This window comes from Equus caballus, chromosome 1 (assembly GCF_041296265.1).
Source record: "Equus caballus isolate H_3958 breed thoroughbred chromosome 1, TB-T2T, whole genome shotgun sequence".
NCBI classification, from domain to species: domain Eukaryota; kingdom Metazoa; phylum Chordata; class Mammalia; order Perissodactyla; family Equidae; genus Equus; species Equus caballus.
The window spans coordinates 1,197,442-1,211,867 of NC_091684.1; the positions used below are offsets into that span (position 1 = coordinate 1,197,442).

Below are 14,426 nucleotides of genomic sequence, written 5' to 3' on the forward strand. Positions count from 1 at the left end.
CAGGAAGAAGCCATACTGCCTTTTGTGACCTAACCTCAGAAGCCAGGCCACACCATTTCCAGCATATTCTGTTGGTGGAGGCAGTTACAAGAGTCCACCTGGTTCAAGGGAAGGGGACAGACCCCACCTCTCAGTGGAGGTGTGTCCAGGTCACTGTGGGATGGCAGATACAGTGCTGCCGCCATTTTTGGAAAACACAATCTTCTAAATACTCCAACCAGGATGAGGCTAGAGAACCACCATCCTGACAGCCCTGGACATGGAGAGGCTGTGGCTGCCCCTTTTGAGTGGTGGGCATGTTCTCCTGGCTGGGAGTACGTGGGATGGGGCCGCGCCCTGAACCGGAAGCACAGTGTGGTTGGTGGTCTGGGCTCTGAAGGGGTTAACCGGAAGCGGAGCATCCCAGATTCCAGGCCTCTAGGGGCCAGATCAGAGGGGGAGGAGACTGGGCAGCTGACCTCGAGCTGCTCCCTCTTCAGGGGAAGGAACTTCGGAGGCATTCGCCCGCCCATCTGGACACCCGTGGAGCAGGGGGTCGGCCCTGAGGAGGGCAGGCAGCCGGGGCCCCTGGGTCAGAGGTCAGGGCGCTGCTACCTGGCCAGGTACATGAGGGACGTGGCGCCTAGGGGACAGGGAGGGGAGGCCTGCCGGGTGTCCCCAGCACACCAGCTGAGCCCAGAGGCCGCGCCTGACTGCCTGCCTGCCTGCCGGGGCCCTCCAGGAGGTGTGCTGCTTTCTCCGGCCGGGTCAAGAATGCTAACTGAAGGAGTAAGTCCGCGCTGTCCCGGCCCCCGCCCCACACAGCCACCCTGTGACAGCGGGGACCCGGCGGGGCGCGGGTCGGCGCAGGGAGGGGCGCTGGGAAGCCCAAACCACAAGCACATGCGGCTCGCACCCGGCGAGGGGCGGGAGACCCGAAAGGTGCCTGCGGGGCTGGGCCAGGAGTCGCCCCAGCCGCGGTTTAGCCTGCGCTACGCGATGTTCTCGCGCACCGCGAAGGGACCCGCGCGCGTCCCCGCCCGGCTCCTCCCGCGGGTCTGCCTCCTCCAGGCCCCGCCCTCCACGAGGCCCCGCTCCCTCTCCAAGGCCCCGCCCCCCCCCCAGGCCCGAGAGCATGGTGGTGCTGAAGGGCGTCCCCGCGCTACTTTCCCCTGAGCTGCTCTTCGCCCTGGCGCGGATGGGGCACGGAGACGAGATCGGTGAGCGCGGCGGGGGCGGGGGGGCGAGGCCGCGGGGCCTCGGGGACGCCCACCCGGGGGCAGAAGTCGGGCGGGCGCGCGGGGCCTGGCCCAGGCTGTCTCCTCGCCGGGTCCCGGGAAGAACCGGGTCCTGGGGTGGCGGCATCGCTCCGGCCGCCCCGGCCGCATTCCTTAGGACACCGAGGCCCGGGCGGGGGGCCAGGCCCTCCCGGGCCTCACTCGGCCCCAGGTGGTCACCAAGGCGGAGGCCCGTGGTCTGGGCGGGGCTGCGTCCAGGCAGGTCCAGGTCCCGGCCCTGCGTGCGGCCCGGACTGCAGACCCCTCCCCAAGACGGCCCCGAGGACCACCTGCGCTGGTGCCCGGGGCTGCCCCGCAACGTTTGCAGCGATTTCTTTCCCGGGGGCCATGGGCCTGGGGCGGGGGCTGCGGGGCCGACCTGGGGTGGAGGCCGCGGTTCGAGCTCCGCCCTGGTCCCGGCAACACCTGCAGACTCTTCTGCACCTAGCGGCTTCTCCTCTTCCCCTCTCTCTGACCGGCGTGTCTGGGGAGGGCAGTGGGTGTGGTCTGTCGCGTTGTCCAGTGACCCACGGGCGGCCCCTACCGGCGCGGTGGGAAGTTAGGCTGCGCGGACCCACCAGCAGTGGGGAGAGTGCCTAACCCGGGCGGCTGTTCAGTTCTTGCAGACGTGAACTTCCCCACCTCCTCCATCTGCAGGTGTGGCCCCGAGGAGATCCGCGCCGACGGTGAGCTGCCACCTCCTGCCCGGTGGGGTTGGGGAGGGTGGGCAGTGGTCCTGGCTCCGAGCTCCCCATCCATTCCCCAAGCACCCACCAGTGACCCAGGAAATCCCAGTGCCAGACCCTGGAGACCCTCCCTGCAGCCCCCAGCCCCAGAGGTGAGCCTGGGCCTCCTGCTCCATCTCAGACTCCACTTGGTGACTTCTTGCAAGTGGAGAAACAGGCCTGGTACCTTGTCAGTTGGCTGAGCAGTGGTGCCCCCGCTCACCCCCATCAAGTGTTCAGCCCTTACAGTGCTATAGAAATCCCAGCACTGGTGACCTGGCCTCACAGGCTCCCGATGTCCACACACTTGGTTTCTGAGATACTCTGACCCTTGGGGATGGATGGGAGGTGAGACTGAGGGGATAGTAGGAGCAGAGTTAGCAGTACCGAGGGTAACGGGGAATGTGGGGTGAGGGCACAGGCACCCTACCTAGTCACATCCTACCTGGATGGGCGCTGGACTCCAGCTGTGCCTGGCTGCCCCACCCCACCCCAGTGATGCTGTGAAGCAGGAACAGGACTCTCCCTGCAAAGTTGAGGCCACCAAGGCACAGAGATGTGCGATGTGGGGTAAACCCACCTCCTCTGGACAGAGCCAGCCAGTGGTCCCAGGCCTGAACAGTGGGCTGCTCCCTCCCCACCCAGTGGCCTGGGCTTCCACCCCCTGCTCAGGGAGCTGAGCCAGCCATGCCTCAGTTTACACCTTGGGCTAGGTAACCCCAGGTGCTCTCCTCCCCAAGGAGGTGGGACAAGGTGGGCTGTGGGAAAGGATGATAAGGAGTGTTTAAGTAAATCACACCACAGCCACCAAAAGTGATGCACACACCCTGCTCATCAGTGGAAAACAAGCTGTTAGGGTTCAGAGTCAATACAGTCGTCCCTTGGTATCCGCAGGGGATTGGGTGCAGGACCCCTGCAGATGCCAAAATCCACAGATGCTCATGTCCCTCAGTCATCCATCAGTTTCCGAGGGTTTCATACCCGGACACAGAGGGCTAACTGTATGTATGCAGAAAGGCCTGACCATGCAGAAATGCAGAGGCAAAGGCAGAATGAACTGCACGCGGACGGTGGCAGGGCTTGCTTCACGCCCTGAGACCACAGCCAGGTGTTCATCTTCGTCGGGTCTGTGTTTCCTGATCTTGTACAGCAAGTGTGCGCCACTTCAACACTCAGAAACCAGCTTTCCAGGAGAGCATGGACCTCGGAGCCCAGTGGGGTGTTTGGGGGGCCTCAGAGCCCAGTAGGGTGTTTGGGGGGCCTCGGAGCCAAGTGGGGCATTTGGGGGCCCTCAGAGCCCAGTGGGGCGTTTGGGAGGCCTCGGAGCCCAGTGAGGCATTTGGGGGGCCTCGGAGCCCAGTGAGGCATTTGGGGGGCCTCAGAGCCCAGTGGGACATTTGGGGGGCCTCTGAGTCCAGTGGGGCATTTGGGGGGTCCTGGGAGCCCAGTGAAGTGTTTGGGGGGCCTCAGAGCCCAGTGGGGTGTTTGGGGGGCCTCGGAGCCCAGTGGAGCCTTTGGGAGCAGCCTTGGGCAAGAGAGGCCTCTTCCCAGCCCCGAATGTCCTCATCACAGGATAAAGGTGGTAACCCCAGGGTCATCTCAGGGACCTTCTTGGGTCAAGGAGGTGGCCCCTCCTGGTGGACGGGTCACCACCAGCAATATGCGTGGTGCAGAGTGAATGGGATGGCGAGTGCTGGGACAGTGACAGGTGCTGTGGCCAGGGCAAGGAGGCGCCAGTGTGACCTCGATAAGTGTCACCAGGCAGTCAAACAGGTGCCTGCAGCTCCCCATCTGTCCTGGGCCCCAGTCTGTCCTTGCTGGCCGGTTTCGCGAGGCCCAATGTGAAAGGTGTGGACAGGCCAGCAGGCAGAGGGCTCTGTCCGCGGCCGGGTGGAAGAGGGCAGGGGTCTGAAGCTGGCACTCTGCCCTCAGGCTTGGGCATCCCACAGCTCCTGGAGGCCGTGCTGAAGCTGCTGCCACTGGACACCTACGTGGAGAGCCCGGTGAGGACCCTCATCACTGTGCTGCCGCCTCACTGCTCGGGCCTCAGTTTTCCCCTTGCCAGACCTCAGAGGGCCACTTGCCTTGGGGGGGAATATGTCCCCAAAGGGCCCTGACCCTGATCAGATGAGCCCTGAGACGTCCCCCAACAAGGGGGCCTGAGGCGCCCAGGGCAGCTAGATGGGTAGGCCGCAGGGGTGATCCTGTCTGTCCCCAGGCTGCTGTCATGGAGCTAGAGCCCAGTGACTGGGAGAGAGGCCTCCAGACCCCCGTATGGAGAAGCTATGAGTCCATCCTCTTCATGGCCGGCTGCACGGTGAGCCCATGGCCCCGACTGGAAGGGAGCTGGGGATCTTCTGCACCTCTTGGAGGCCCAGGGGGGCCCAGCAAGGGCCCCAAACTCCGCCCCACAGTTATGCAGGTGCCTGCTCACCTGCCACGGAAGAGTGACCCTGGGGGTGTGGCTGGCCCTGCCCGGGCCCTTCCCCAGCCTCCCTCCCAGGATCCTGCCCTGTCTGCCTCGGGGCCCTCACCCGCCCAGCCTGTCCTAGTGGAGCCAGGGGAAGCAGGGTACCCCCGGCCCCTGTCTTGTGGTCAGAAGCCTGGTCCGAGGCTACGTGTGACCCTCCACCCTTCGAGGGGACGGGCCTGCCCTCCTGGGCCCACCCACTGGAGGTCTTGGGCAGGACCCACCTGAGGAGAGAACACCTTGGGCTTCCGTCCTGCACAGCGGCCCCCACTCCTCCAGGGCAGCTCAGAGGACGCAAGGGCCCCCAGCAGGCGCCTCACCCACCACAGCCCCCCTTGTCCCTGCTCATCTGGTCCTCGAAGGTCAGAGGCCGGGTGTCCTCAGGCCCCCGACCAGGAGAACCAGAGAAATGGAGCTGAAAGAGGCCGCGCCTGCTGGTGCCCCTGCCCTGCGGGGCCGCGAGGGTCTTGCACCGTGCCATTTTGCCTTACAGAGCACCCTGGCAAAGATAGAGAGGTTTGAGTTTTATGAGCGGGCCAAAAAGGCTTTTGCTGTTGTAGCAACTGGGTGAGTTCTGGCTGGGACAACTGGGTCCGCCGGGTTCACGGGGTCCGCCGGGGTCCGCCTGGGTGGGTAGGTCGGGTTGGTCTGGGCCGATTGTGGGGCCCGTCCCCGCCCCACTCCCACTCAGCCTCTGCCCTGGCTGAGACTAGATGTCCCACAGGGGAGGGGACACGGGGGTTGCCTGAGGGCTGTCCCTGGGCCTGTCCAGCGGGTGGCAGAGCAGGAGCCTGGGCGCCCTGGCCTTCCCACCCACCTCGGTGCTCAGCTCAGCTCCTTACGCAGGGAGACGGCCCTCTACGGAAACCTCATCCTCAAGAAGGGGGTGCTTGCCCCTGATGCGCTGCTCTAGGCCTGGCGAAGACCGCCCCGGGCCCAGAGAGGGATCTGGACCCCTGAGCCCAACAATGCCACCAGCAGGCCTGCCCGCAGCACAAAGACCTCACCCAGCGGGGGCTCCGGGGGTGGCGGGTCCTGGGGAGCCCTGCTGACCAGGCTGAGATCCTCCCAATTTATGATAACAATGGCAAAGGGTAGTGATTGTCATCCTTCCATCCAAAGGTTTAAACAACAGCTTCTTCTCACTCACAAAGGCTTGTTTGGTGCTGAGCACAGGGAGGCTGTGGGCTCCCCAGAGAGCAGCCCCCGTGAGCCCTGAACCTCAGGTGGGAAGTCAGGCGTCCCTCTTCCCAGTAGGTTTGGGCTCCCTGAGCCAGCGAGTCCCTGGGCTTGGGATGAGACCCTCACAGGTAGAGACCCTCACCTGAGGAAATCTGCAGAGGACCTGGGCAGTGACCTGGGGGCATGGGCTGTGACCTGAGGGCCTGGGCTGTGACCTGGGGGCCTGGGCAGTGAGCTGAGGACCTGGGCTGTGACCCGAAGACCTGGGCTGTGACCTGGGGGCTTGAGCTGTGACCTGAGGGCCTGGGCTGTGACCTGAGGGCCTGGGCTGTGACCTGGGGGCCTGGGCAGTGACCTGAGGACCTGGGCTGTGACCCGAAGACCTGGGCAGTGACCTGGGGGCCTGGGCTGTGACCTGAGGGCCTGGGCTGTGACCTGGGGGCCTGGGCAGTGAGCTGAGGACCTGGGCTGTGACCTGGGGGCCTGGGCTGTGACCTGGGGGCCTGGGCTGTGACCTAGGGGCCTGGGCTGTGACCTGGGGACCTGGGCTGTGACCTAGGGGCCTGGGCAGTGACCTGGGGACCTGGGCTGTGACCTGAGGGCCTGGGCTGTGACCTGAGGGCCTGGGCGGGGGTGTGGCCACACAGGGTACTGCAGGAGGCCAGGAGTGGGTACAGTGGTTGCCCAGGCAGCTCTGAGTGGGGTGGGGCTTCTGCATCAGTCCCCTGGGCTGCAGACACTCAGATGGTCCTTGAAGAGGGCCCTAGGCTGTTCCTTCAGCCCCAGAGGCAGGAGGGCAGGTGGTGACTGCTGGTCTGGATGCTCTGGGAGGTGACCGTGTGTCGGGGTGCTAGCAAGGGCGGGGTGTAGGGCTTGAGCTGCCTGGTGGCTGAGTTCCTCCCGAATGCCCAAGAGCCTGAACTGTCTTGGGAAACAGGGATCAAGGACAGGAGAACACCCAGTGCCCAGGTGGAGGGCCAGCCAGGAGGGGTGCCTGCAAGGCTGCGACAGCTTCCCGGCATGAGGCTTGGACTGCTCTGACTGGGGAGGGATTTCCACCCGCCATTGTCTCTGACCCCAAAGTCTCTCTGAGGGCCTCCCCCCCCGCCCCTCCAGACCTTCCTACGGACACATGGGTGCAGGAGCTGGGATGACCGGGGCTCCCAGCCTCTGGATCCCTCAGGGCCTGGGGGAGGCGTCCCTGACATCAAGGATCCTGCGGGGCAGGCAAGCCCACCACGTGGACATCTGGGGCTCAGCCTGGGGAAGCGACCCTATTCTGGGCCTGTCACTGCCAGGGTCTTACCTCAGACCCTGACCCCGTGGCCATTTCTAGCCACCCGAAGGCCTTTCTTTAAACAGCTTTGTTGAGGTCTAATTGATGCTTAATAAACAGTACGCTTACAATGCCCAGCGAAATACATTTAGGTATTGTCTACACTCCCCAACCATGCAGGCAGCACCCCCACCCCGTAGTCTGCTTTCTGTCACTAAGGGTAGAATTTTGCATGAATGGAGTACCGGGCGTGCTCCTCTCTGGCTCCTTTCCCTCAGCGTGACCATCTGGGACTTGTGTCTGTTGCCCACATCGATAACTTCCCATTGTTGCCCAGCGGTATTCCATCATGCAGACATGCCACAATGTTCTATGCGTTCACCTGTGGGCGGGCGCTGGGCTGTTTCGGGTTTGGGCCGTCACAGATGAGCACACACAAGCCTGTGTGGACGCGAACCTTCATTTCTTGGATGAACACATAGGAGTGGAACGGCTGGGCCATACGTTAAGTGTACCCATAATTTTCTAAGAAACTGCGAAACAGTTTTCCAAGTAGCTGTCCTAGTTTACGTCCCTGCCCGCAGGGAACCAGAGTCCCGCCATGCTGGTCTTTCCTGTCGGCTGCTCTAACGGGCGGGCCTGTCGCAGTGTCCCTCTGGTTTTAGTTTGTGTTCCCTGATGATTAATGATGCTGAGCATCTTCTCCTGGGCTTATTTGCCTTCCGTCTGTTCTCTCTGGTGACACGAATGCTCAATCTCTTGCCCATTTTCTCTTGGCACCAGGGCCTTTAGTGATTCTGGTCACCAATTCAATGTGTTGGGCTGGGGGGCGGGTGCCCACACCAAGCAATTCTGCCCTCCTAGTCAACATCACCCGCCCACCAGCGGTCACTCTGCATAAGCAGTGTTGCCTAGTGACACGGGGAGCAGAGAGGGTAACCCAAGCTCAGGGCTGTCCAAAGGGTGTGTTTCCCTCTAGAGACAGGGAGAGTCAGGGGGGAGAGCTTAGGGGAGGGGCTTTGCAGGGGGGGGCGCCAGCCTCGTGGGCCTCAGCCTTGCCTCTCCAACTCCAGACTTCCCTAAAGGGCCCGAAGGAGCCACACCCAATGTTGGTGACAGACCTCCCCGGCCCCTTCGGGCTGTGCCCCGGGGTCTCAGGTCGCAGGCAGCTGAGCTGGTTGTGGCCTCTGCTGTGCCTCCTCCTCACAAGGCACAGAGTGTACCCCCAGCTCATTCTGCCTCTCCTTGTGCACTCTGCCACACAGCTGTGCCCTCAGGTCTGAGGAAATGCCGACGGGGGATCCTGGCTCCTCCAAGGCCAGAGAGAGACTTGGCCACAAACACCACCCTGGGTCTGAGCTCCTCAGGGCTCCCTGGTCCCCAACCATCTGGACCTGAATTGCTCAGGGGTGGCCATCCCTGACCTGGCAGAGGAATGACTTGGTGGGGCTGTGAGCTCTGCATGTGCCATGCAGGACTCGGGCAGCCTGAGACCTGGACACGATTCTGGGGCCTCTGCATAGATGCTGCTCCTTGGATCCAGGGCAGGAGCAGGGCCATGCGTGTTCAGCATGCCCACCCTGTTCTTAGCAGGATGGCAGGTGGGGTGCACACTGATGAGGCTGGGACCCACTCTGCCCCTGTGGGGGCAGGACCCCGAGCAGGTCACTGTCCAGACCTCAGTCTCCGCATAGGTAACGTGGGGGTGACAAAGCTCCTGCCTTGTGGGGTGCTCTGAGGCCATGACCATGTAACCTGTCCAGCAGCGCATCTCAGGATGAGGCCTGCCGCTCTACTCCTCCAGGGAGTTTGGGACCTGCTGGGGGACTCAGGAAGCTCTAGGACACCAGAGGTCACCTGGACAAACCTGGGTTCACCTGTGCACCTAAGCACTTGTCCATTTGTTCATCTGTGCATCTGAGCACCTGAGCACCTGTCCACTAGTTCACTTGAGCGCCTGTTCACTCGTTCACCTGTGCACCTGTCCACTAGTTCACTTGAGCACCCGTTCATTGTGCACCTGTCCACTAGTTCACTTGGGAACCTGTCCATTGTTCACCTGTCCAGCTGAGCACCCATTGTCTCTGCTTCCCCCTCTTAAGTCCTTTCTGTTCTCAGGTCCCATCTGTGGGGAGCCCACCACGGCTCCATTTCTCTGGTCCCAACCACTGACCTCTGCCACACCCCTGGCCCCATCCCAGCATGCCAGGAGAAGGCCTAGGGGGAGTAGATAGTTCTGGGAACATGGACTTGGGTATGGGGAGCCAAGAGTCAGCCGTGTGCTGCCCTGGGGGCTCTGGATGTGTAGGACACGACCCCCGTCTCCTAGACAAAGCAGGCCAGGGCCATGCTCACTGTTCATAAGAAACACTTGGCCTCTTTGCAGTTTATTTTTCCCATTGGGGAGGAGTCAGCACCCTCAGGAGTCCCCGCTAGTGTGGTAGATGTGGTCTCGATCCTCCTCTGGCCCCCGAAGCACCTGGCGCGACAGCAGCACCTGAGACCGGGGCCCTGCCTCCTCCTGGGCCTCCTCAGGTGGGGGATGGTACAAGCTGTCATAGTCGGGCTCAGGGCCCCTCCTGGGGCTCCGGAGGCCACCCAGGATATCCTTCGTTCCTGCCCGGCCCTTGGTGCCTAGGGACAGATAGATGGAGGTGCAGCCTCAGTTTCCCTCCCAAGGCCTCATCCATCCAAGTCAACTCCAAGGGGTTCCCCTGCTGTGGCCTCTTTCCCCTCGGGGGGTGAGGGGGCGCTTGCCCTCACCTTGCTGCTTTTCCTGGATGGGGGACAGTGTCAGTGAGAGGAGCAGTCGCGTGAGCTGGTCATCTTCCTCCGGAGGCTCCACGGCTCGGGCGCCCCAGACCCTGCGAGCGCAGCCGGGTCAGGTCCACATGCAGAGCGGGAGGCGGCTCCCCGCCAGAGTCCTCAGAGGCTCCAGTCCATCACCCAACAGCTGCCTCTCCCTCAAGAACTACAGCCAAGCAGCCTCCATGGAACCCAGACCCACGGGCCAAGTGTCCCTACCACGTCCCTGAGCTGCAGGGGTCGAGGGGCGCTAGGAAGTTCGGAGCCTCCCTTGGGGGGTAACCCTGAGGGTGAAGGACGTGAGGAAAAATCCTCCAGGCCAAGACTGAGGTTGCCCTGGCTGCAGCCCAGGGTGCTCCCCAGTGACGGATATGGTACCGGCACTGGGCCACGGGGACCCCGTGAGCTTGGGGAGGACTCCCTCCAATTCCAGTGTCATTGGGAGCCCAGGCCACACAGGCTGGGACTGGCGCTGCATCCTCTGTCCTGGCAGCTAAAATCAGCCAGGTAAAAATCAGCCAGGATGCCTTGTGGGTGCAGGGAAGGGGCCATAGTTCAGAGGCGGCTCTGTCCATGACCCAGGGACATGGGCAGGAGCCACCTGGAGGCTGCCAGCAGAGCGGGGCCGCTCAGGGGTCAGCCTGGAATGCCCAGGCCCCATTCCCTGCTCATTGCTGACGGATCCTGTGGGCTCCCGTGCTGGCTGGAGTGTTGCCCCCTCCTCAAGGCTGCTGGGCAGTGTTTCCCCTCCACCCTTGATGCCCCAGCTCAGGGAGGGCCCGGGAGGGAGGATAGCAGGGGGCTTGGGCGGAGCTGCCGGGACACTCACACCTCTGTGTGCTGCTCCAGGGCCCTGCCTCTGCCTTTGGTCTTGAAGAGGACCTGGAGAGTGAGGTCACAGGTATGGGCTCAACACGCTCCACCGGGGTCCAGGGTCAAGGACACCCAGGGAGACCCTCTGCCAACTCCAGCCCACCCCCGCCCACCCCTCCCAGGCCCTCTGGGTTCTGGCTGGAGGCCTCGTGATTTCTGGGGACACCAGGGAAGATGGTTGGGGCTACACCTGCACCCCCCACCCTGGCTGGTGGCCTGAGGAAGGGGAGCTGCTTCCTCCGAGCCCAGCCCTCCTTGTGGGGCAGTTGGGGACAGGGGTGCAAATGAAACCAGTGACCGCAGTGGAGCATCAGCGCCTGGCAGCTGTGGGGCAGCTGTGCCTGTCCTCCTGTGCCTCTGGCCAGGAAAGGGCGGGCCTCCCTGTTCCCCTGGTCACTCCCAGGTGTGCAGGGCTGAGTGGCCTTGTCCCAGGGTTGGGGGAGGACACAGCTCCACGCACAGTCCTGGCCCCGGACACCAGTAATCTGCAAGAAGAGCAGCTGAGGGGCCTGCACGAGGAGGTGCCCAGGCTTCACGGCACAAGTGAGCACCATCAAGGCCCCTCCATCTGCAGCCACCTGGTGTCATCGAGGCTGGCCCACCAGGCTGCACAGAGGGGCCCGCTCCTCCCATCCTGAGGGTTCCCCCCACGCCCACAGCATCCCCTGGTGCACAGGGACCTGCAGTCACGTTGGTGCCCCGTCTTCTCTGTCCTATTCCAGCTTGCTCCACCACCCCCCCAGCCCCCCCCCCGCCCCCCCCCCCCCCCGCCTGCTGGCTGGGTCAACAGGGAGAGCCATGGTGGGGCCCGGGTGGAGTAGCCCATACATACCTGGGATACTGAGGCCGTGCCTGCCTCCTGCAGCAGCACAGCCACCAGGATGGTGACCAGGAGGAGCCTGGGGGGGCGGGGGGGGGGAGCGAGAGGAGAGTGAGAGGCAGGTACCTCCAGACAGGACGCCGGATGTGCAGCCTGGTGCAGCCAGAGACCTGGGTCCCAGCAGGGAGGCCTGGGACCGGGTCCGCAGGTCATTTTATCTTCTCCTCATCTCACAGACCAGGACACACAGCCACAGAGAGGTGGGACTGCCACAGGCCCACACCTGCTCCCGGGCCCTCAGACCAGGGGCTGCTCCCCACCCTCAGCCACTGCACCCCACGTTCTGGTCAGATCCCACGCTGCAGGCACCAGCCGCCCACGTGGATCTTCCAGCTTCTGGCGTCTGTCCTGGCTGCTGCACAGGGACACACATGCACCTCTCAGGGGGGCAGAGCAGCTGTGCACATGGCTCCCTCAGGGCCAGGCCGCATGTCTCTCTGTCCCAGAGCTGTGGTGGATGGTGGTACCATCACCTGGGCTAGAAGCCCAGGAGGAGGCGGGAAGGATGGTGCCTGCTCACAGCCAGCCTGACCTCTGGGGAGGCCGCGGCCCACAAGGGGAGGAGGTCCAGGACCAGGCCCCCACAGGGGGCCTGAGGAGCCATGGCCCAAGGCAGGAGACACAAAGAGACACACAGGATGGAAGGTGACTGATGGGCTCGGCAGCAAAAGGCCCTGGAGGCCTCGTCTAAGACGGTGTCAGGAGGGCAGAGGACAGGAGGCTGACTGGTGCGCCTGTATCTGAGTGTGTGTGTTTGCATTATTAAAAAAACAGACAACAGGCCCAGAATGGGTCGCTATACCAAGCCCCACATCGGGAGACGGAGACGAGTTGGTCACAGCTCCACTGTCCCAGAAATGGAACTGGAAACCAGCTGGTCTGGAAGCCCAGGCCCAGCACCAGTGAGGTCACCCGCCTGACCCAACCCGCCAGCCCCTCCAGGAAGTCACCTTGAATGACCACCTGCTTTTGCCAGTGTAACTTCCTTGTTCCGCCACTTTCTGCCTACGAAAGTCTCTCATTTTGTACAGCTCCTCAGAGCTCCTTTCTATCTGCCAGATCAGATGCTGCCCGATTTGAACTGATTTTTGCTCAAGTAAACTCAAAATGTTTCGTGCACTTCAGTTTATCTTGTAACAGTCCATGTGCACACACGGTTCCTCAGGTCCTGGAGAGAAGGTGTCTGTCTCTGCAGCCGGCGGGGTAGGTCCAGGCTGGCCCCAGGCTGGGGGAGGCAGGGGAGCGCAGGGGTCCACAGGGGCCTCGGATCAAGGCTTCCTACACGCTGGCCCGTGGCCCTGGATTCCAGCCACACAGAGACCTTCACTCCTTCTCTGGTGACTCAGTACTTTGGAGTGGGGGTTCCATGCACACCACAAGAGCCAAAGGGCAGAGGCTGAACTGGGAACCTGTGCACATGTGTCTGGATACCACACCCACCGCCACACTGCCCAGCCATGCCTGGGAAAAGACTTCACAGGACGGGGTGCTGCTGGGCACGGGGAGCGGGACAGCAGTGGGGAGCATAGGGCAGCCTGGCTGTGGGCCCCCCTGTAGGCCCCTCTGCAGGCAGAAAGTTCTGGAAACCAAGGGGTCCCCAAGGCCCCCAAGCCACCAGTGGCCCACCTCTCTACAGGGAGGCATGACCTCTGGTCCAAGCTGGGGGGTCCCAAGGACAGGAAGGCCAGCAGTGAGCTCTGGCTTGGAGGAGGAGGGACTCCCACAGAAGGAGGGGGCCCTCACAGGAGGAGGACAGCCTCCCAGGGTCCAACAGGAGCCCCAGTGCTTCCTGAGCCTCATACCCCAGCTTCCAGTGTGACGTCCCCTCAGGGCAGCACCTGCCCCTGTCGCCAGCCCCAGGCTCATCTCATCTTCTTGACCCCCTTTCCTTTGGGCAGTCACAGACCTGCCTCCTTTGAGCCTCCCACCTCCTGCTTGCGGGGGCTCCTGGGTGATTCCCCGCCAGGTCAGGGGACCCCAACGACAGGTACACATTCTTACTCTCTCATGGGAGCCACACGGGTGGGCCTCAGAGCTGGAGCCCAGACACAGACACCACATGGCGACTCGGGAGGGAGAGCCCTGTGCACCCCCAGGGGAGCCGGAGCACTCGTGGGGACCCCAGCCAAACACGGGTCTGTGGACAGAGCCCCCTTCTCCCTCCCCCACTCTCTCTCCTCTGGAGCAGCCAGGGCTGGGGACACAGCAGCCCCGGGGCTGCTCTCTGAGACACATGCCCACACAGCAGGCGGGTTTGGGTGGGGAGTCTGGCCTCGGGAGCACAGCGTTACCTGCTCATGTTGGAAGCGCTTCTCAGTGCAGAGGGTGCTTGGGGGGCCGTAGTTCCAGGTCCAGGCAGCTGGCGCCCAGGAATCTAAACGCCTGGCCTGCACTGCCCTGCCCAGGCCTCTCTGGGTTTTATGGCCCCCATGTGGGCGTGTCCGGACAGAGGTCAGGGGCCAGGTGACTGAGTCCACCCAGCGGGCCCCACCCTACCTGTCTGTCACACCCACAACCTGCCCCTTGACCCGTCTACCACCCACTTCAGCACAGAGCTGACTCAGCTCTACCTCCCCCATCACCCCACACACGCCTGCGCCCACTCCAGGCACCCCGCAACCATTGCAGAGCTCCAGAAGGTGACCCACAGCACAGGAGCAATTGAGAACAGAGTGCTCAGATGAGCTCCGGAGCCTTGGGGGACAACAGAGGACACGAGTGGCTTTCTTTTGGGGGGCTGCTCCCACCCCAACCCTAGGTCAGTGGGCACAGTAGCTCCACAGGGCAGGCAGCAGGAAGACCAGTGGCTCCGGAAGGAGGGTTTGGAGCCCTGGTGGCCCCCAGCCCTGACTGGGAATGGGTCAGTCAGGGTGAGGGGGCAGGGGGCGGGGCTTTGGCTTCCTTGGTGCCCTTGGCTGACTGCAAGAGGGGGCACGGGCCAGCTCCACACCTGGGTCAC

At 63.4% G+C, this 14,426-nt stretch overlaps 2 protein-coding genes across 12 annotated transcripts; one reads left to right on the top strand and one right to left on the bottom strand.

Moving 5' to 3' along the window:
* The first annotated feature begins 437 nt into the window (after nucleotides 1–437).
* Nucleotides 438–12,586, top strand: FUOM (fucose mutarotase). 10 transcript variants are annotated; one of them, XM_070272127.1, is made up of 8 exons: nucleotides 441–602; nucleotides 722–768; nucleotides 1,087–1,199; nucleotides 1,874–1,942; nucleotides 3,914–3,984; nucleotides 4,200–4,298; nucleotides 4,945–5,018; nucleotides 5,298–7,052. In XM_070272127.1, exons 3-8 carry the CDS (start codon nucleotides 1,115–1,117, stop codon nucleotides 5,362–5,364), a joined length of 465 nt encoding a protein of 154 aa, XP_070128228.1. In that variant the 5' UTR covers nucleotides 441–602; nucleotides 722–768; nucleotides 1,087–1,114; the 3' UTR covers nucleotides 5,365–7,052. The 10 variants fall into 10 exon arrangements, 9 of the variants coding, with proteins under 9 accessions (XP_070128262.1, XP_070128228.1, XP_070128166.1 ...); XM_070272065.1 differs by having other exon boundaries at nucleotides 479–602; nucleotides 1,105–1,199; XR_011440265.1 differs by lacking the exon at nucleotides 5,298–7,052 and adding exons at nucleotides 10,564–11,130; nucleotides 11,644–12,586 and having other exon boundaries at nucleotides 496–768; nucleotides 1,105–1,199.
* On the bottom strand, nucleotides 9,267–13,895 carry PRAP1 (proline rich acidic protein 1). 2 transcript variants are annotated; one of them, XM_023636446.2, is made up of 5 exons: nucleotides 13,759–13,895; nucleotides 11,420–11,486; nucleotides 10,544–10,596; nucleotides 9,673–9,773; nucleotides 9,267–9,543 (listed from the first exon to the last, which is right to left on the bottom strand). In XM_023636446.2, exons 1-5 carry the CDS (start codon nucleotides 13,764–13,766, stop codon nucleotides 9,329–9,331), a joined length of 444 nt encoding a protein of 147 aa, XP_023492214.1. In that variant the 5' UTR covers nucleotides 13,767–13,895; the 3' UTR covers nucleotides 9,267–9,328. The 2 variants fall into 2 exon arrangements, with proteins under 2 accessions (XP_023492214.1, XP_070131536.1); XM_070275435.1 differs by lacking the exon at nucleotides 9,267–9,543 and adding an exon at nucleotides 10,879–11,072 and having other exon boundaries at nucleotides 9,687–9,773.
* Nucleotides 13,896–14,426: the final 531 nt, after the last annotated feature.

What these genes read in the sequence shown, in the direction of transcription:
- PRAP1 (XM_023636446.2), bottom strand. An exon ending in GCACGGCCTCAGTATCCCAG is followed by an intron (nt 10,597 to 11,419) that starts GTATGTATGGGC and finishes CTCACTCTCCAG; the next exon opens with GTCCTCTTCAAGACCAAAGG. An exon ending in CTGGAGCAGCACACAGAGGT is followed by an intron (nt 9,774 to 10,543) that starts GTGAGTGTCCCG and finishes CTGCGCTCGCAG; the next exon opens with GGTCTGGGGCGCCCGAGCCG.
- FUOM (XM_070271946.1), top strand. Translation starts at nt 1,115, where the DNA reads ATGGTGGTGCTGAAGGGCGTCCCCGCGCTACTTTCCCCTGAGCTGCTC. An exon ending in ACACCTACGTGGAGAGCCCG is followed by an intron (nt 3,985 to 4,199) that starts GTGAGGACCCTC and finishes GTCTGTCCCCAG; the next exon opens with GCTGCTGTCATGGAGCTAGA. An exon ending in CCTGGAGAGTGAGGTCACAG is followed by an intron (nt 10,616 to 11,643) that starts GTATGGGCTCAA and finishes CTCATCTCACAG; the next exon opens with ACCAGGACACACAGCCACAG.